We start from the raw sequence: 21,672 nt of genomic DNA, 5'->3' as shown, positions 1-21,672 counted from the left end.
GGAGACAGCGGCTATGGAGACTTACATAGCCGAGTCCTTGGCACAGGGATACATACGGTCCTCCACTTCCCCGGTTTCCTCGAGTTTCTTCTTTGTGAAGAAGAAGGACGGGGGTTTGCGCCCGTGTATTGATTACCGTAGTCTCAATCAGATCACGGTTAAGTACAGTTACCCTCTTCCACTGATTGCGACTATGACAGAATCATTACGCGGAGCGCGGTTCTTCACAAAGTTGGATCTTAGGAGCGCGTACAATCTGGTGCGCATTAGGGAGGGGGATGAATGGAAAACAGCATTTAGCACCACCTCGGGTCATTACGAGTATCTCGTCATGCCATACGGGTTAATGAATGCTCCTTCAGTCTTCCAATCCTTTGTTGACGAGATTTTCCGGGACATGCATGGGCAGGGTGTGGTAGTATACATCGACGACATCCTAGTGTACTCTTCTACACGAGCCGAGCATGTAGCCCTGGTGCGCCGAGTGTTGAGGAGACTGTTGGAGCATGACTTGTATGTCAAGGCAGAAAAATGCTTGTTCTTCCAGGAGTCAGTCTCCTTTTTGGGTTATCGGTTGTCCGCGTCTGGTGTGAAGATAGAGGTTGACCGTGTGTCAGCCGTGTGTAATTGGCAAACTCCAACCACTGTAAAAGAGGTGCAGCAGTTTTTGGGTTTTGCTAATTACTACCGGAGGTTTATCCGGGGCTTTGGACAGGTTGCAGCTCCCATTACGTCCCTGCTAAAGGGGGTCCGGTTCGTTTGCAGTGGTCAGCTGAGGCGGACAGGGCATTTGTCAAACTGAAGAACCTGTTCACCTCGGCTCCGGTGCTGGCGCATCCGGATCCCTCTTTACCATTCCAAGTAGAGGTAGACGCGTCCGAGGCCGGTATTGGGGCAGTCCTGTCACAACGGTCCGGCACGCCACCTAAGCTCCGCCCCTGTGCGTTCTATTCCAAGAAGCTCAGCTCGGCGGAGCGTAATTATGACGTAGGGGACAGGGAGCTGTTAGCTGTAGTCCAGGCCCTAAAGGTGTGGAGGCATTGGCTTGAGGGGGTTCAACACCCTTTCCTCATTCTGACTGATCACCGTAACCTGGAGTACATCCGGGCAGCTAGGAGATTGAACCCTCGTCAGGCTAGGTGGAACATGTTCCTGACCCGGTTTGTTTTTAAGATCACATACATCCCAGGGTCCCAGAACGGTAAGGCAGACGCCCTGTCCCGGCGGTATGACACAGAGGAGAGGTCCATTGAGCCTACTCCCATACTGCCGGAGTCTTGTCTGGTGGCTCCGGTGGTGTGGGAGGTCGATGCGGAGATCGAGCGGGCACTGCGTACCGACCCTACTCCCCCCGAGTGTCCTGTGGGGCGGACGTACGTTCCGCTCGAGGTTCGTGATCGCCTTACTTATTGGGCTCATACATCACCCTCCTCTGGACATCCAGGTATTGGCCGGACAGTGCACTGCCTTAGCGTGAAATACTGGTGGCCAACGTTAGCTAAGGATGTGAGGGTTTATGTATCCTCCTGCTCGGTGTGCGCCCAGTGTAAGGCGCCTAGACATTTGCCCAGGGGAAAGTTACATCCCCTGCCCGTTCCACAACGACCATGGTCCCACCTCTCGGTGGATTTTGTGACCGACCTACCCCCCTCCCAGGGGAATACCACCATTTTGGTCGTTGTGGATCAGTTTTCCAAGGCCTGTCGTCTCCTCCCAATGCCGGGTCTCCCTACTGCCCTACAGACCGCTGAGGCCCTATTTACCCACGTGTTCCGGCACTATGGGGTCCCCGAGGATATTGTGTCTGACCGAGGTCCCCAGTTCACCTCCAGAGTCTGGGGGGCGTTCATGGAACGCTTGGGGGTCTCGGTGAGCCTTACCTCGGGGTACCACCCAGAGAGCAATGGGCAGGTTGAACGAGTCAACCAGGATGTGGGTAGGTTTCTGAGGTCCTATTGCCAGGGCCGGCCGGAGGAGTGGTCTAGGTATATCCCCTGGGCAGAGATGGCCCAGAACTCTCTCCGCCACTCCTCCACCAATTTAACACCTTTCCAGTGTGTTTTAGGGTATCAGCCGGTCCTGGCACCATGGCACGAGAGCCAGATCGAGGCCCCTGCGGTGGATGAGTGGATTCGGTGCTCGGAGGAGACGTGGGACGCTGCCCATATCCATCTGCAGCGGGCCATCCGTCAACAAAAGGCGAGCGCCGATCGCCACCGCAGTGAGGGACCGGTATATGCACCGGGAGATCGAGTCTGGCTCTCGACTCGAAACCTGCCCCTCCGCCTGCCCTGCCGGAAGCTGGGTCGGCGGTTTGTGGGGCCCTTTAAAGTCCTGAGAAGATTGAACGAGGTGTGTTACAGGTTACAACTGCCTATTGAGTACAATAATATTAACCCCTCGTTCCATGTGTCTCTTCTCAGGCCGGTGGTAGCTGGCCCACTCCAAGAAGATGAGATAAGAGAGACCCCTCCGCCCCCTTTGGACATCGAGGGGGCCCCGGCGTACAGGGTCCGGACCATCTTGGACTCGAGGCGCCGGATGAGTGGTCTCCAGTATCTCGTGGAGTGGGAGGGGTACGGTCCGGAGGAACGGTGCTGGGTGCCTAGGAGGGACATCCTAGATCCATCCCTCCTGACTGAGTTCCACCGTGGGCATCCCACGCGCCCGGGTCCGCGTCCTCCTGGCCGTCCCCGAGGCCGGGGTCGGCGCACGGCTGGAGCCGCGCGTCAAGGGGGGGGTACTGTCACGGATTCTGCCGAGGCTGCTCCTCCTCCTGGTTCGGGCAGGCTTCGGCGTTCGTCGTCCCCGGAGTACTAGCTGCCACCGTTGGTTGTTTCTATGTTTGATTGCTTTTGTCTGTCTTTTACACCTGTGTCCGTTTGTGTCTGATTATGTGTTCTATAAGTTGCCTGTTTTGTATTAGTTAGGTTGTGTGTTGTTTTTCGCCTGTCCGTAGTGCTGCGTGTTTTTGTATCTGTTTAGTTGTTTAGTGTAATACGCATAGTTTGCGTATTGCTCGCCTCTGTTTTGTTTTGAGGCCGTTTACTGTATCTTTGCCTAGTGGTTTCACAGTAAACTTTGTTGGACTAAGCTTCGGTGTCCTGCGCCTGACTCCCACACCACATACACCTCAGCCTTGACACTCTGGCCTTGAAGCAGCAGCGGAGGACGTTGCACTCTGCCAACTGAGAGTCCAGCCTGTTCAACAGGGCAGTTTCTACCCACTTGTAGTCGTTGTTGATGAAGGATGTTAGGTTCTGACAAACAGAGTAAAACTCACGGACGACTAGTAAAGCTCAAACCAAGTTTATACGCCCAATGGGTCAAACAGCTGAAAAGACAAAGACATGTTTCCACCAGCACAAGTATTTATACCCTCCTATTAAGCGGAGTCAACTCCTTGCACATCTAGACAGACAATACGTCTCTCTTGCTAGGCAGGAACTTAAGTGGTGGGTGTGTAATAGAACTGTTCCTTGTCACTTCATCTGACCCGACCTCGGCCCGAATTTCTCATTCCTCCTTACTCCACGGCTGTCCTACCTTATCAGTGACTGAAACCAGACTGTTGCCCTTTGCCCCTCTCCATAGGAGCCATGGGATTTAACAATACCATGTTTTAACAGAATGTAAGCACTCTGCACTCCCACTTCCTCACTCAGTAACTTTCCATACACCTAGTTGTTATCCCTCCATTGACCCCAACATATACATTCAATTTACATGTAAAGTAATCAATAAGTTCTAATATGGTAACATGAATAAGTATATTTCAAGCTAGAATCCAACAAGCATAAGTAAGCATCGTACTTAAATTAGTTAACCTATTGTTTTGAATGTTCAGTATGATAATACTGTTAGCAAAGCCTAAGAGGCCCTCTAATGATGATCATATTATCAGCCAAACGAAGAAGTGGCAGGTTTGGTAGTGGTGCAAGGTAACCATATGTACCTAGTTCCCGAACATTGTCAAATGTGTAAGACCAAAAAACAACCTCCTGTCAATCTGGTTAATTGTCTTTTGTGCTAATGTTATGTCCTCAACCTTTCTTAGTGGACGGAATACTGCATATCGCAAAGTAAATATAAGGTATTTGGACAAATCTAAAATCTTGACACCACTATTCTTGAGGCCTTCGAATGTTTGCAGGTTTGGGTCTTTGACGTTGTTGAAACCAAATTATTTTCCCATGGTGTGTGTTCCAAAATAATATGGTGAAATTTGGTTCCTTGGTTTGCATTGAGAAACAATTTTGCCTTGTCCACACTGAATCCGGTCAAAACCATTCTGAGTCATACCATATACAGTAGATAGATGCTTTTCAAGTTGAGCAACCGAAAGTGTTTACCTTGAAAGCCAAGTAATAATAATAATATGCCATTTAGCAGACGCTTTTATCCAAAGCGACTTAGTCATGTGTGCATACATTTTTCAAACTGGCCCCCCGTGGGAATCGAACCCACAACCCTGGCGTTGCAAGCGCCATGTTCTACCAACTGAGCTACAGTTTTTTTTTGTGCAGAAGATCTACAGGCATTTTTGAGAGAAGGAGTTCCATCCTCCAAGGCCGACGGTCTGGCGTAGGGCTCGTTTAGGGCCAAAGTAGTGGGATGTTGTGGTTGGTTTTTGGGGTAGTGTGCAGGTGCAGGGTTAGATGGTGGTGCAATTTAAAATGTTCCCCTTTTCCCTTTTTTTTGGTGACAAATGTGCAATCCTCACTCCGACCTGTGAAAGGCAGCGATACGTTTAGTCTGCCGGAAATTCACACAAAGAAGAATAAGGGCTGTCCACCATGTCTCCTATCCTGAGGCGGTGAGAAGAGTGGAAGTAGTGACATTGAAGAAATAATGGTAGTAGGAGTAGAGACACCAGTGAATATTCCTTGTCATCAGAGGGATCCTGACATGTTGCATGTTAAGAAGGGGGCCTTTTTAGTGTTTATTGCATTGGTTATCAACTGCACAGCGCAAACAGAGTGAAAATAGGAGAAAATAGGAGTGCGGTTGAATTTTTGGGGGGGACTCAGGGATTTTAGCAGAGGCATTACAAGGAAACCATCGATGAATGCTCTGTCCTCACAGGCATCTGTGCCTGTGTAGGGATGTGATTTTAACTGTGAAGGAGTGGGATGTTTTCTTATGGATTTCTGATTTCTTGTATTTTGTATGATATCGGCCCAACCTTCCCGCAATGGAATATTGTTTCACTACCCAGTACAATAGGTGGCGGCAATACACCAATAGGTTGTAGTCTGCCCTAAAACCTCAAAGAAGAAGAAGAAGAAGAAGAAGAAAGTGACGTAATCGTTTGTGCTGCTGGTACTATTCACACCGGCTTGCGTTTTTTTTGCTCTGTACCGTTTTTGACAGTCACCAAAGCGTGGAATCATCATGGTGCTCGATTTAGACCAATTTCGAACCGATAAAGGCGGTGATCCTGAAGTAATCAGAGAAACTCAAAGGAAAAGGTTCAAAGATGTGTCACTTGTGGATAAACTAGTACACGCAGACACAGAATGGAGAAAATGTAAGTTCCGACTAACGTTAGCATTAATTGAATCGGATGGTGGTGTCCATCCACATGGCTTGCTAGCTTCATGCACTTATTATAGGTACTTAAAATAAAGCCGACCTTGTAGTCACCCAGATAACAATTAAGAAATTCAAGCATAATACGTCAGTTCACGTTTTTAGATAATTCACTATAGCTACCTGGATATTCTCAGCTAAACTCTAGCTAGTTGGTAGCCTGCGTTAGCTAACTAGTTAGCCACCGATAGTATGTAAATGGATATGTATAGCCAGTTAGCTATCTAGCTACGTTAGTTAGCTAGTAGGTAGCTAGTTAACGAACCACTTGGCGTACAACCAATAACAATCTTCTTTCCCATATCTTTAGTTAGGTTATACCTGATATGTCGTTCATTGTTGTCTAACATTAATTTAGGTAACCAAAACAATGTATGGTTTTGTAGCTAAACTATCGAGGAAAAGCCAAACGATGGCTAGCTACGTCATCCTATTCACACTGACTGTAGCTACAATCTGATGCAATCCCCATCCAACATACCCCATAGCAAATGCATCAAAAACTCGCTCCTCTCAGCGGCCCACAGCTGTTATTGGGTCATGGCTGGAAGGGATCCAGCTTTTGTCAGAATTTACTTTTCGTAGTAGGTTTAGGATAATTTTCGCAGCAGGTTAGGATAATTAGGTTAAGGTTAGGAAAAGGGTTAGGGTTAGCTAAAATGCAAAAAAAAAAAATAACTTTTGGTGTAAATCTGACAAACTGGATCCCATCAATACATGACCCTGTTATTGGTATAAGATGGAAAATAACATGGATGCAGATTTGACTGAGCTTTAACATTAGACTACTCAAATCTACATTGTTATGGTTACCGGGCTCGCTTCATTGTTGCCTGTCAACGTTATAGCTACTTGTGACACCTAGGGGCAAGACATAAACACCATTTATATTGATTCATGACATGCATATGATGCTGACCCTTGCCCTTTCCATGCTCACCAGGTCGTTTCACTGCCGACAACCTCAACAAGGCAAAGAATTTATGCAGCAAGACAGTTGGAGAGAAAATGAAGGTACATCCTGTGAAACTGCTGGTGAACAATATAGGCTTTACAAAACCTACATGGCTACCTGTTTCCCCCCATCAGTCTGAAAGCATTATGTTCTATTCTATGTGCAGATAGTTTCTTTCTATCCATTCACCCTGTTATGTGCCTTTTCTGTTTACAGAAGAGGGAGCCAGTTGGGGATGATGATGATTCTGTCCCAGATGACGCCCAGAACTTGGAGGCCCTAACTGCAGACACGCTATCGGTAGGTCAGCTCGCTAGCCAGCAGTTCATCTATATGCTGGTTGACTGCTTTATGGCAGATTCTATTGGACTTGTGGGTCCCATACTCATGGGTATGTTTCATGTCTCTTTCCCCCCCTTTTTCTAGCCCCTCACGGTCACCCAGATCAAGAAGGTCCGTCTGCTTGTGGACGAGGCAGTGCAGAAATCTGACGGTGAGAGGGTAAAGCTGGAGGAGGAGCGCTTTCAATACTTGCGAGAGATCGGGAACCTCCTACATCCATCTGTGCCCATTAGTAATGATGAGGTGGGTGTTGTGGAATTTGAATTTCTATCAGCAATAGGGAGGGGAATGAAAGTACACATTGCCTCTGGGAGAAAATGCAAATTCTGATGCCTTTGTCCACTGTCTCTGTCTCATGAATGAATTTTGTTTTGCCTCTCTGTTGTTTACTTGTCTACTCTGTAATTTACCTCGTCGATCTCTCCTTGCCAGGATGCTGATAACAAAGTTGAGCGCACCTGGGGAGACTGTACTGTGCAGAAGAAGTATTCCCACGTAGACCTGGTAGTCATGATCGATGGCTACGACGGAGAGAAAGGAGCTATAGTGGCTGGGAGCCGTGGCTACTTCCTCAAGGCAGGTTCTTAGTTACACACTGTCACATGGAGCCAATACTCACAGGCAGATTTATACCCGCTGTAATTCCATTCAACTCGGTGTGTATCCTTAATAGTTATCTTTACTGACTGTTCCCTTTTTCTGTTTTAGGGGCCACTGGTTTTCCTGGAGCAGGCATTGATCAATTATGCTCTGCGGATGCTCCACAGCAAGAACTACGAAATGCTCTACACCCCCTTCTTCATGAGGAAAGAGGTCATGCAGGAGGTGGCCCAGCTCAGCCAGTTTGATGATGAACTTTACAAGGTATGATGGATTTGAAACGAATCCTCCTTCCATTCCTATTGCGGGATAGGGCATGTTAAGACAAATATGTAGATTTGATGTTAATTTTGATATGTGGGTGTTTTTTGTAATGTATTCACTCCGCCTTCCCTGCTTGTCTCTCAGGTGATTGGGAAGAGCAGTGAGAAGTCTGAGGACACGGCCATAGATGAGAAGTACCTGATTGCCACCTCGGAGCAGCCCATCGCAGCCTTCCTGAGAGACGAGTGGCTGAAGCCAGAGGACCTGCCCATGCGCTACGCCGGCCTCTCCACCTGCTTCAGACAGGAAGTGGGTTCCCATGGCCGTGACACCCGAGGCATCTTCAGGGTGCACCAGTTTGAGAAGGTCAGTGGACATTTTCTCAAAGTAGACATGGTGGGTGTGTCAAGGTCAGTGTAGAAAAGGCCTCAGCTTTGTTATAGTGCTTTGCATTTTATAGGCCTAATTGGAGAAGGATAAAGTCCTGTTATTATTGATAATTTACTGATCATGTCAAGCGATACACATTTTCCAGAACAGGTCATTGTTTGTTTGGGTGGGCCTTTGCTAATGATTTTGAAATGCTAATCAACCCCCCCCACCCCACCCCCCAGATAGAGCAGTTTGTTTTTGCCTCTCCTCATGACAACAAGTCCTGGGAGATGATGGATGAGATGATTGGGACTGCTGAGGAGTTCTACCAGACACTAGGGATCCCCTACCGCATCGTCAACATAGTCTCAGGTAGGTCCTGCAGGTAGTCCTCCCCAACACGTCTGTTCCTCTCTGGGACAGAGGCTTAATGATCAATTGCGTATGGCAAATCCATACGCGGTTGGCCAAAATATATTTTTGTTTAGGATCTTCCTGAAATTAAATCCATAGAAAGGTCCTTTTTGGAGGAAGGATGATTGGCAGACCTTTTGGAGTCCAAAATGATTATTGAGAAATAATTGATTGAAGTTGGGAATTACCCAGGGTTTCTGTAAGACAACAAAACAATGAGGCTGTAGTTGCTACAAATCCTGTCTTGGTGTCATTTGAAACCTTACCGTGTGCTCTGAAATACGAGTTGTGTTAGGTTAAAGGGATAGAGCGAGATTCTGTGTGCAGTTTAAAGGGAGTTGAGGGTAGTTTTGTGCGCCAATGCTAACTAGCGTTAGCTCAATGACTGGAAGTCCAGTGTTTCTCCTCTGAATTGTTTCCAGCAGTGGTGGCAAAGGTAGGGGGGCGGGTGGGTGCATTGTTGCTACTAGCGTTAGTGCAATGACATGTTAGCTGTTCCCATAGACTTCCAGTCATTGTGCTAAAGCTACTTAGCATTGGCTCGCGAAACCGCGTTCAACTTACTTCAAACTGCACGCCGGGCCATACCTAGGGTTCAAACCATACATTGGTATCCATAAGTCCATCTGACTCCGGGTAAGCAAAATAGGGCTTAAATGTCCAATGCAGCTGTTTTTATCTCAATATCAAATAATTTCTGGGTAACAATTTAAGTACCTTACTGTGATTGTTTTCAATTAAAATGATCAAAAAGAAACAAAAGTAGCTTCTTAGCAAAGAGCAATTTCTCAAGCAAGAATTTTGCTAGGACTGTCTGGGAGTGATCTGAGTGGGGACGGAAAAACTGAAACCTAGCTGTTATTGGCAGAGAGGTTTGAAACTCTTTCTTATTGGTCTAAACTAATTTACCGCCAAAGCTCCATCCCACCAAAACAGGCTGAAATTTCAGGTAGTCTTTTCAAACAGCTCTTCCACTATAAGGCATAATTATTCTCACAATTTCACAGTATTATTCCAACCTCAATGTGTGTAAATATAGAAAAGACACAAGGAAATCACGTTTTTTGACTGCACTGGGCCTTTAAAGGGATACTTTGGGTTGTTGGCAATGAAGCCCTTTCTACTTCCCCAGAGTCAGATGAACTCGTGGATAAAAAGTGTAGGTCTCTGCATCCAGTATGAAGGAAGTTGGAGGTAGTTTCACGAGCCAATGCTAACTAGCTTTAGTGTAATAACCAGAAGCCTATGGTATCCACGAGTTCATCTGATTCTTGGGAAGTAGAGAAGGGCTTCATTGCCAGAATCTCTACGTATCCCTTTAATTGCCAGAATCTCTACGTATCCCTTTAATTGCCAGAATCTCTACGTATCCCTTTAATTGCCAGAATCTCTACGTATCCCTTTAATTGCCAGAATCTTACACTATTCCTTTGACTAACCATCACTCATAAACGTTAACTTGCCGTTTTTAATAAGAACTTTCACATTGTAAGGTATTACAATGACCTTGTATCCTGTGTGATTTATGTGACACATAACAGACATTTCCCTTGCAAGCTGTTTTGGGATGTCTTACTAGTTATATGTCTGAGCCTCTGTGTCTGTCTGCTCCAACCCAGGTGCTCTGAACCATGCAGCCAGTAAGAAGCTGGACTTGGAGGCCTGGTTCCCAGGCTCCGCAGCCTTCAGAGAGCTGGTCTCCTGCTCCAACTGTTTAGACTACCAGGCCCGTCGGCTGCGTATCCGCTACGGACAGACCAAAAAGATGATGGACAAGGTGAGAATACCCAGTCTTTACATAGAATACCCCCCCCCCCCCCGGATTTGCTTCCATAATCAAAAAGTCATAGTAAGATGGAATATTTGAACCAGTTTTAAAACCACACTTCCTGTGTTCTTCAGGCTGACTATGTGCACATGCTCAACGCAACCATGTGTGCCACCACACGTGTAATGTGTGCTATCCTGGAGACGTACCAGACCGAAGAGGGTGTCATCATTCCAGAGGTACTCCGGAACTTCATGCCTCCAGGTGAGCCATAGTATTCTTTTTAACAGGTTTTGTGAAGGGGCCTGCAATACTTGTGCCCTATGCATGGAAGATGGCGGTCATAAAAGGTTGTCTTTCTCACAGAGTACTTATTTTACTAAATGTCCCTAGATTTATAGTTGTTTCTATGCGTATTTGATGACTAGTATTGCCATGAAAGCTGTGTGTGGGGATGTAATTTTCTTTCCTCTTCTATAAATGTTCTTAGGTATGACAGAGATGTTGAAGTTTGTGAAGCCTGCCCCTATTGACGTGGAGATGTCCAAGAAGCAGAAGAAGCAGCAGGATGGAGGGAAGAAGAAGAAGCAGGGAGGTGGAGACCAGCTCCAGAACCAAGTGGAGAACATGTCTGTCAATGATTCTTAGACGTCATCATCATCCCAGTCCTTATGCTCCCTTCACTTGTTATCACAGAGCCCTGTTCTACTGTAGAACCAGAGTACTAACTGAAAGATGAATTGGAAAAGGGAAAGAGGCTGTTAACAGCTTGGGGGGCAATGGTAATGTTAGGTCTGCTGCATGCAATTATCGTCAATGTAAGATCCAAACAATGTCTATCAAGTCAGATCTCTGGAATTCTGTGAAATTTCATTTGAGGCACTCTTGCGACATCTTGTATTCAAGGTAATGTATAAAAGGTGCTTTAAGAAAATACGGTTGCTTTCATGTTCCAAACTAAATTTTAATTATTTTACTGCATATCACCATAAATTACACACACTGGCCTATGTCTGTTTTGGGCTTTCTGTGACCCCCTCTCCCCCAAACCTCCCCATTGTTGCTTGCCTTGAGGTCATTTGCTTCTAATTCCGTCTGTATCTACTATTGTAAGACGAGGCATTGATAAAGTGGTGCACTGTAACAATACAAGATCTGAATGACTCTTTCCTAATGTTTATTTTTTTCTCCAATGACATGAGAAATGTTAGTGCCTGCAATAGCGATATCTGCAAACCATCAGATAGCGTCTGAACTGAAGGATATAAGATGAATGGCAATGAGGGAGAATTTCATTTTGGTTAGTCGTTTACCTCCCTAGACCTTACACGCAAAGCAAACTCCCCACCTGAAGTTGAACAACTACAACAGTGTGGAGTTATTTAAAAAGGGTAAGATCACAAATTTAACAAGAGTTTTGTTATTGAGTAAAGGTGCTTTGCACGTCATTTATGGCCAGGGATCATGAGAACCAGTTGATTTAGTGGTGTAATATCCTGAAACACTCTACTTTTGTCTGTTGTTCCAGGAGCACAGCCAGAGTAAAGATGAGGGATATCTCTGACTGTGATAATGAAAGCAGTTAAAGTGCACACTTAGAGGTTTGAAACATAACTGACGTCAAAACAGCATGCATAATGTTATACTAATCAATGAATATATTTGTCCTAATGCAATATATCTATTAGTTGCCCTGCTATTGTTATTGAGGGTGGGGGGAAAAAAATCTCAATTGATTTTGTGAATGTTTTTGCCCTCTGTGACTGGCACTTTTGGTGTGTGTAAGTTTCTGGGGCGTGTTGATGAAGCCGTTCAAAGCATTTTTCTTTGTCTAATGTTAGATTACTAGTGTGTCATTGAAGTACTGTATGACTTGACAAAGTATGATTGGTTTGTCAGTGGTGGAAAAAGTACTCAATTGTCATACTTGAGTAAAAATAAAGATACCTTAATAGAAAGTCACCCAGTAAAATACTACTTGAGTGAAAGTCTAAAAGTATTTGGTTTTAAATATACTTAAGTATCAAAAGTAAAAGTATAAATCATTTCAACTTTCTTATATTAAGCAAACCAGACAGCACAATTGTCTCTTTTTTTTAAACGGATAGCCAGGGGCACACCAACACTCAGACATAATTTACAAACAAAGCATGTGTGTTTAGTGAGTCTGCCAGATAAGAGGCAATAGGGATGACCAGGAATGTTCTCTTGATGTGTGTGAATTGGACCATTTTCCTGTCAAAATGTAACGAGTACTTTTGGGTGTCAGGGAAAATGTATGGAGTAAAAAGTACATTATTTTCATTAGGAATGTAGTGAAGTAAAGGTTGCCATAAATATAAATAGTAAAGTACAGATACCCCCAAAAAACTACTTAAGTAGTACTTAAAATTATTTTTACATAAGTACTTTACACCACTGGATTTTGTAGATAATATATTATCATTTTTCAAGGCACATGAAAGACAAGCAATTATATCAGCATCTTTAACTAACACGGTTTCAATGAACAGTGTTTCAAAAGATCAGATTGATTTAAATATTCATTTTCAGTGGTTGGGCAAGGCCCTGTCCTTTGCCCTCCATTAGATGCCTGACACGGAGTCGACAGAAAAGCTGCAGAATAAGAGCAAGTGTTTGTTTTTGTCCATGAGCGGGATTGACATTTTAGAGCACAAAACCAAGGTGAGAACCTAGGGTCCGAGTCCAACTCCAAGGGAAGAAGAACCTAGCGTCCAACTTCAAGGTAAGAGCCTACCCTGTAAGCAGAATTACGTAGAAAATACATAAATCAAGGCGGGGCCGGACCAGACCAAATCGGAACGTCTATATTTGGGCCGGATCGGATGTCTGTGGACGTCTGTAATTGGTTCAGATTTGTTTCGGACCAGACCAAAAATCTATGTCCGTGGACGTTGACATCAAGGACTACACCAAAAAAAGATGCTGCCTGACGTCAAATGCTTAATGCGTAGGGTCCAACTCCAAGGGAAGAGGCTCCAACTCCAAGGTGAAAGGCTCCAACTCCAAGGGAAGATGGAGGGAAACTGCTTCGTTGTGAAGTCTAAAAAGGACATGTACACTTGGTTTACAGAAGAAATTGGGCCCCTTACATGTTTACGTGTTTCTATGTTGTGTAATACAACTGCACACTCCCCCATCCTCCCTCTTCCAATAATCTTCCTTTCGCTTTCGCTTTTTATCACTTTCGTCTTGTGTTCCCTAGTTTATGCTGTACACATGCCCCCTCTCCTCTGTGTCCTTCTGTGCCGTCCTCCCGACCCCACCCAAAGGCCTTTGGCTTTGTGGCTAAACACCCGGCTGCAGATATGTACAACTTTTACCTGCTCCAGAGCAAGACATTTGTGAGTAGAGTGAAATCATTGTCTTGATTTCAGGGCACATCACTAAAAACATCCATGGGTTGGACATCTCTAACTTTTTTTTATTTTCTTGCTCCTCTCCCCAGTCTCACCTGCTGGTGTTCATTATCAGAGATGCGTTACGGAGAGAGAGGAGTCTCAGAGGAGAGCGGTGGGATCTGATTGTGGAGATGCTGAGCCACAAGATTGGATTGAAGAGACTTAGTTGGTTTAAAACTAATAACAGTTTTTTAGTTGTGTCAACTGTTTGTTTTTATACGGTGTATTTCACAATTCAATATTTTTAGTCCTACAGAGGTAGAATGCTATGCTGAGGATGAGACTCAGTGCATCAGGAGATGTCAGTGAGGAAGCAGTAGACATATACACACACATCAAATCAAATCAAATCAAATTTTATTGGCCACATGCACCGAATACAACAGGTGCAGACATTACAGTGAAATGCTTACTTACAGCCCTTAACCAACAGTGCATTTCTTTTTAACAAAAAAAGTAAAAATAAAACAACAACAAAAAAAAGTGTTGAGAAAAAAAGAGCAGAAGTAAAATTAAATAACAGTATGGAGGCTATATATACAGGGGGGTACCGGTGCAGAGTCAATGTGCGGGGCCACCGGCTAGTTGAGGTAGTTGAAGTAATATGTACATGTGGGTAGAGTTAAAGTGACTATGCATAAATAATTAACAGAGTAGCAGCAGCGTAAAAGGATGGGGTGGGGGGGCAGTGCAAATAGTCCGGGTAGCCATGATTAGCTGTTCAGGAGTCTTATGGCTTGGGGGTAGAAGCTGTTGAGAAGTCTTTTGGACCTAGACTTGGCACTCCGGTACCGCTTGCCGTGCGGTAGCAGAGAGAACAGTATATGACTAGGGTGGCTGGAGTCTTTGACAATTTTGAGGGCCTTCCTCTGACACCGCCTGGTATAGAGGTCCTGGATGGCAGGAAGCTTGGCCCCAGTAATGTACTGGGCCGTACGCACTACCCTCTGTAGTGCCTTGCGGTCGGAGGCCAAGCAGTTGCCATACCAGGCGGTGATGCAACCAGTCAGGATGCTCTCGATGGTGCAGCTGTAGAATTTTTTGAGGATCTGAGGACCCATGCCAAATCTTTTCAGTCTCCTGAGGGGGAATAGGCTTTGTCGTGCCCTCTTCACGACTGTCTTGGTGTGTTTGGACCATGATAGTTCATTGGTGATGTGGACACCAAGGAACTTGAAGCTCTCAACCTGTTCCACTACAGCCCCGTCGATGAGAATGGGGGCGTGCTCAGTCCTCTTTTTTTTCCTGTAGTCCACAATCATCTCATTTGTCTTGGTCACGTTGAGGGAGAGGTTGTTGTCCTGGCACCACACGGCCAGGTCTCTGACCTCCTCCCTATAGGCTGTCTCATCGTTGTCGGTGATCAGGCCTACCACTGTTGTGTCGTCGGCAAACTTAATGATGGTGTTGGAGTCGTGCCTGGCCATGCAGTCATGGGTGAACAGGGAGTACAGGAGGGGACTGAGCACGCACCCCTGAGGGGCCCCCGTGTTGAGGATCAGTGTGGCAGATGTGTTGTTACCTACCCTTACCACCTGGGGGCGGCCCGTCAGGAAGTCCAGGATCCAGTTGCAGAGGGAGGTGTTTAGTCCCAGGATCCTTAGCTTAGTGATGAGCTTAGAGGGCACTATGGTGTTGAATGCTGAGCTGTAGTCAATGAATAGCATTCTCACGTAGGTGTTCCTCTTGTCCAGGTGGGAAAGGGCAGTGTGGAGTGCAATAGAGATTGCATCATCTGTGGATCTGTTGGGGCGGTATGCAAATTGGAGTGGGTCTAGGGTTTCTGGGATAATGCTGTTGATGTGAGCCATGACCAGCCTTTCAAAGCACTTCATGGCTACAGACGTCAGTGCTACGGGTCGGTAGTCATTTAGGCAGGTTATCTTAGAGTCCTTGGGCACGGGGACTATGGTGGTCTACTTGAAACATGTTGGTATTACAGACTCAGTCAGGGACATGTTGAAAATGTCAGTGAAGACACTTGCCAGTTGGTCAGCACATGCTCGGAGTACACGTCCTGGTAATCCGTCTGGCCCTGCGGCCTTGTGAATGTTGACCTGCTTAAAAGTCTTACTCACATCGGCTACGGAGAGCGTGATCACATAGTCATCCGGAACAGCTGGTGCTCTCATGCATGCTTCAGTGTTGCTTGCCTCGAAGCGAGCATAGAAGTGGTTTAGCTCGTCTGGTAGGCTTGTGTCACTGGGCAACTCGCGGCTGTGCTTCCCTTTGTAGTCTGTAATAGTTTTCAAGCCCTGCCACATCCGACGAGCGTCAGAGCCAGTGTAGTACGATTCAATCTTAGTCCTGTATTGACTCTTTGCCTGTTTGATGGTTCGTCGGAGGGCATAGCGGGATTTCTTATAAGCGTCCGGGTTAGAGTCCCGCTCCTTGAAAGCGGCAGCTCTACCCTTTAGCTCAGTGCGGATGTTTCCTGTAAACCATGGCTTCTGGTTCATACACACACATACACACACATACACATACACACATACACACACATACACACACACATACACACACATACAGGCTCTGTCGTAGCCGGCCGTGACCGGGAGACCCATGGGGCGGCGCACAATTGGTCCAGCGTCGTCCAGGGTAGGGGAGGGAATGGCCGGCAGGGATGTAGCTCAGTTGGTAGAGCATGGCGTTTGCAACGCCAGGGTTGTGGGTTTGATTCCCACGGGGGGCCAGTATGAAAAATATAATGTATGCACTCACTAACCTTAAGTCGCTCTGGATAAGAGCGTCTGCTAAATGACGTAAATGTACGTATTACAGCATGCTTCCCAGTATTTTGAGGAAGTGTACTTGTTGCTATGGCGTCTCAAGAGGGGCAAACAGTAATGCCGCCTTTTCTTTGTTTTTCAAGCGAATGTATTTTAAGGGAGTATAAGAACGCAATGTTCACTTCGCCTAGCCGAGTTCTGCAAGAAGGAAACCAAACCTAGTATGCTGAAGCCTTTATGCAACACACGTTGAAGATGTATCGCATAACTCTAACTATAATGTCTGAATAAAACAGTAAATACTAGTTGGATATGTGTTGTCTTTAATATACTTTATTTTCCAAGGATCATGCACTTTCTCTCTACATTTAGTCTATGAATATACATCACAGGAGGCTGCTGAGGGGAGAACAGCTCACAATAATGGCCGGAACGGAGCAAATTGAATGTATTTGATACCATTCCACAAATTCCACTCCAGCCATTACCACGAGCCTGTACCACCAATACCACCCCAAATGAAGGTGCCACCAACCTCTTGTGATGTACATTACTTTATTTCAATATTATTATATTTTTTTGTAGGGATGTGCAAAACGGAAACTTCTCAAACTTCTTCCAATATAAAAACTGTAGGCTTACGACCTGGGTTGCACTGTATCTTTAAGAACCTTTTCAAGCGCCCACTAGAATGAAGCAAATCGCAAACTCATCAACAACAACCGGGGTGGAAACATTAGGCCAAACAGATTCAAAACGTTCCGTTTTCCAACTAAAACTATTGGACAAATTCAGGTAGGTCCCGCCCCGTTTCGTTCCGTTTAAGAAACGTTTTGCTAAATAATTGGCGGAATGAATACACCCCTGCACAAGAACGAACTGCAACGTGAGTGTCACGAACTACCGGCAAAACAACACGATCAATAACTTGATAGCCTTGCCTGAATGTTCTTAGAAATATCGTCAACCAAATATATATAGGTAAGACAACTATTATGTCTGAAGACGCAAGCCTAGTGCAGGTTGTGCACCTTGGTAAACGTTGACAGCTAGCTAGCTAACTTTGCTTGATAGCTAACAGCTTGATAGCTAACAGCTTGATAGCTAAGCTAGCTAGCTGGTTACCTTATGTAACTTTACCGCGCTAGCAAGATAGCTCACAGTCTCAGCTGCAGTGGCACTAAGCTTGCTCTAGTTATTGTGTTTTGATTCGACTAACTAACTGCTAGTTACTTGTGCTGTTATTGGACAGACTACTTTACTAGCCAATGTGTAGCTAGCCATTGTATTGTGATAGTGTTCATAGCTATGTTCTTAATTTTTTTATGTTCATAACTATGAGCCTATCCAGATACTTCCACGTTTGACGTTTAGAGGCCACGCCCTACGCCATCTATTCCGATTGCCATATCTGTGCTATGGGGTATAGTAGGAGTGCCTGGGACATTATGTGCCCTGAGGCCGGACATACTGGCCAACATCTATCTAGTCTGGAAATCCCAGAACTAGGGCAACAGCACTGGAACATTGTTTATATTGTGAGAGGCAACCCGTCTGTAGTATGGAGACTAACCAACATCAATCTCCTTTGATCAGGGATTTCTCAGTAGGCTAATCATTTTAAATACAATTGCCAAACGTTGATTATTAGCCTAAATAAATATGTCCTGCCCTTTACTCAACAACTTTTTGCTGTGTGATCTTCTTGTTGTGCCCCAGGGTCTGTCCTTTGAAAAAAGGCTGGCTTGATTATCTGCCAGCCAGCTCATGGGCACTCAATGGTCCCGAAGCGAAAGCGACAGCAGTCTTCTGCTCGTCCCGGAGGTTGGGACAGGGTGGCAGAGGGAGGATGATGATGACTCGCTGGATGGACTGGACAGACAGGAGGACATTGCTCGGTTCCCTTATGTAGAGTTTACCGGCAGGGACAGTATTACCTGTCCAACATGCCAAGGCACTGGCCACATCCCCTCAGGTGAGGCATTTTCTGTCTGGATTCCTGTCGGCTGGGCATTGATTGCTGAACTGATGTGGTAGGGATCATTATGATGGTGTTCTCCCATTTGACTTGTCTCTCTCCTGTGGTCATTGTCCTTCAGAGCAGGTCAATGAGCTGGTGGCTCTGGTTCCCTACAACGACCAGAGACTCCAGCCCCAGAGAACGTAAGTTTTACTGCTAACCCTTTTTCTCACCAGCTCATAACTGGATTGGTCACATACATAACCATCACATTCTGTCATGTTTGGTTGCTACACAGTTTGTTCTTTGGGCAACATTGATTGTCAAAGTAAACAGGAAGTGCTATGTTTGACAGGAAGCTGTATGTGGTCCTCTCGGCGGTGCTATGTCTCCTGGCCTCCTCGCTGGTGGTCTTCTTCCTCTTCCCCCGCTCTGTCGTGGTGGAGGATGATGGGATACGCTCTGTCACCGTACAGTTTGATCACGTCAACGCTAAAGTCCTCATAAATATGACAGTAAGTCAATAAATCGCATGAAGATGTACTCTGTTAGTTGGACTTAAGATGGTCATTTGGCTCAAACTGTGCCTGCTGTTTATGGTGTGTTCTGCTGACTGTTCATTTTCACCGGTCCTGTTTGTCAGAGCTCCTTGAACTTCACCAACTCCAACTTCTTCACGGTGATGGTGGACAGTCTAAGCTGCCAGGTTCTCTATATGAAAACAGTCATAGGCACCATGCAGCTAGATAATGTCATCACCATCCAGCCCCTGAGCCAGAGACAGGTAAGGCCTGCTGCAGTCTCAGACGCAGTGAACCATCACTTGGGACACATTCATTCCATGTTACGTAGTTTAATGATTGGCTTGCTTCAAATATACCTGTTGTTTGCATTTCCTGCCTAAACTTCAGTTGACTTCTGGTCTTGATTCTTTTTAACATCTTTTTTTTGCTACAGGTGAACTTCACAGTCAGCGTTCAGATCAGTGGAAGCACCTCCTATGTTTAGTAAGTTAAAGGGACCTGTATTTAGTTGTTTTTGTTTCAAGTCCTGTCATTGTTAATATATCAAATCAAAATGTATTTGTCACATGCGCTGAATACAACAGGTGTAGACCTTACCGTGAAATGCTTACTTACAAGCCCTTAACCAACAATGCAGTTTGAAGAAAATATAGTTTAAAAAATATTTCGTAAATAAACGAAAGTAACAAAATAAAATAACGAGGCTATATACAGGGGGTACCTGTACCGAGTCAATGTGCGAGGTTACAGGTTAGTCAAGGTAATTGAGGTAATTTGCACATGTAGGTAGGGGCAAAGTTAGATTTGTGATTGTGAAGAGGTTCTAATCACTCTTTCCACCCTGCAGTGCCTTCTGCACCATGGCAAGCATCAAGGTTCACAATATCGTGGTTATCATGCAGTAAGTATATCCTACCTCCTTATTGTGAAACCGTATCACTTCCATTTCTACCTTTTGCCATTTTGTCTTTATGATATTTACTAGGTTTTTTAAATACAATTGTTAATCAGAACTGTGTTCTTTGTTCCCAGGACGTCTGTGAAAACCTCCTACATGATGCGCACGGCCCAGAATACCCTGGAAGCCTACCGCTACATTGACTGTGGTTCAAACTCCACGGTTCACCAGCCCCCACGCCGACTGTGGCAGTAACCCTGCCTCCCCCACCACCAGCCAGTGGTTAGGCCAAGAGTCCAGCAGCCAGGGACACAGGGACCAAGGTGCTGGGAGCCAGGCCACAAGAACTAGGGAATATTCCCAATCATTTCAGTCCAAGCATTTGTTTTGACTTCAGGATCATTAGGCTTCATCACTTGCCTACGTAAATGCAACAAACACCAGCTCCTCAGTAAATTATATTTAGCTGTTGTGCATTTGGCTGAAATTCAAAGGTATGACTAATTTACAGGCTGCTGAAGCTGCAACGATCTTGATTTTCCGTGGGAATTAGTTATCCTTGGCTTGAGCACAGTTACTGGCGTTACTACTGAGTTATAACTGTGTATCCTGCTGTGTTAGTCCTTGCATTTGTAACATTGAGAGCGTCCGCTCAAATTTTAAGTGTCCTTTGGTGTGGGTTCATGTGATTTCAGGGACTTGGCGTAGTAGGAATGTATAAAGTGATTGACATTTTATTTCGCAAAAAGGGAGATTTGCTCCCTGCTATTTATATCTGGGACTTGACAAGACTAGTCGAGGGATGTGCCTAAGACAATTTATTTGCACCTCAAAAATGCTACATAGGGCTATTGTTTGATATGTTTCTCTACGTCATTTATTTTCTGCTTTTAATAAGGGACAGTTACTGTCAGGAGGTACTAATATAAGTTATAACACTCTGTTTGGGAAATCTGGTTTAACTCATTTTTCCACTTACAGCCTGATTTACTAAGCATTTATACCAGTACAAGATTAAACAGAAGAGTTATAATATAAGACGGTAACGTCCATAAAGGCAGGTTCATGTTTTTTATGGGATCGTACATTTTACTGCCCTTTAATTATGGGGGAAACTGCAAATGTTTTGCTAGAGCATGATCAGCTAGTAAATCCAACCCTTATGTCGGAAGTACAACGTTGTTGACATGATTGTAAAAAAATGTCCTACTAACAGCATGGTCTTGCCAAGTACGCAGCACACTAGCACAGTGTATGGACCTCTGTCCGGAGGTCCAACCTGGACTTAATAACTCCGTAATGACATTAACCAGGTCAGCATGACTAAAATGTCATTAACTCACTCACTGTCCTATTGTGTTGGGTATCTTCATAATGTCATTTTACATTCCAAAGCACAGCCTCTTGTTGTCATAGACCTTTATAATAAGCTGATGAAATGACTTGAAATTTGGTTTCAGAGTTTGGTATTTCGTGAGTGTTAAAAAGCAATAAGCTTGTGTGGCTTGACAATGACAGCAATGTGTTGGCAAGAGCACAACCAGATCTGAGACCAGGCAAAATGGAGAAAGGTGAAAGGTGAAAACAGATGGTGAGATGTAAAAAAAAGAAAAAAAAAGAAAAAAAAAAGTGATTTGTATGATGGAATATGACTGAATCATGCCTTTTAGTGGATGTGATTGAGGAAATGTATATATTTTTCAATGCCAAAATTCTAAAATGGGAAAAAATGAGGGTATGGTCAACTAATAAAGATGGTTACTTTTTTTAATGAGAGCTTGTCTGTGTGTCGCCTCTGTGTGACATTTTTGATTTCGGTCCTGATTCTTGCT

General features: G+C 45.1%; 2 protein-coding genes across 4 annotated transcripts; both read left to right on the top strand.

Moving 5' to 3' along the window:
• The first annotated feature begins 5,290 nt into the window (after positions 1-5,290).
• Positions 5,291-11,476, top strand: LOC311148076 (serine--tRNA ligase, cytoplasmic). Its single transcript, XM_084184972.1, has 11 exons — positions 5,291-5,530; positions 6,536-6,606; positions 6,764-6,847; positions 6,974-7,132; positions 7,322-7,465; positions 7,598-7,753; positions 7,898-8,119; positions 8,368-8,497; positions 10,159-10,316; positions 10,442-10,571; positions 10,798-11,476. Exons 1-11 carry the CDS (start codon positions 5,395-5,397, stop codon positions 10,953-10,955), a joined length of 1,548 nt encoding a protein of 515 aa, XP_084041098.1. The 5' UTR covers positions 5,291-5,394; the 3' UTR covers positions 10,956-11,476.
• Positions 11,477-17,144: 5,668 nt separating this feature from the next.
• On the top strand, positions 17,145-21,616 carry LOC311147737 (transmembrane protein 106C-like). Of its 3 annotated transcripts, none has more exons than XM_084184510.1 (8): positions 17,145-17,253; positions 18,178-18,433; positions 18,558-18,621; positions 18,774-18,933; positions 19,062-19,202; positions 19,376-19,425; positions 19,790-19,843; positions 19,975-21,616. In XM_084184510.1, the coding sequence occupies exons 2-8, from the start codon at positions 18,226-18,228 to the stop codon at positions 20,093-20,095; spliced, it is 798 nt and encodes a 265-aa protein (XP_084040636.1). In that variant the 5' UTR covers positions 17,145-17,253; positions 18,178-18,225; the 3' UTR covers positions 20,096-21,616. The 3 variants fall into 3 exon arrangements, with proteins under 3 accessions (XP_084040636.1, XP_084040635.1, XP_084040634.1); XM_084184509.1 differs by lacking the exon at positions 17,145-17,253 and adding an exon at positions 17,285-17,344; XM_084184508.1 differs by lacking the exon at positions 17,145-17,253 and adding an exon at positions 17,310-17,439.
• The last annotated feature ends 56 nt before the right edge of the window (positions 21,617-21,672 follow it).

The sequence above is a fragment of the Coregonus lavaretus genome, assembly GCF_964263955.1.
Source record: "Coregonus lavaretus genome assembly, chromosome: 20".
In the NCBI taxonomy this organism is placed as follows: domain Eukaryota; kingdom Metazoa; phylum Chordata; class Actinopteri; order Salmoniformes; family Salmonidae; genus Coregonus; species Coregonus lavaretus.
This window is presented reverse-complemented; position numbering and strand designations above follow the sequence as displayed.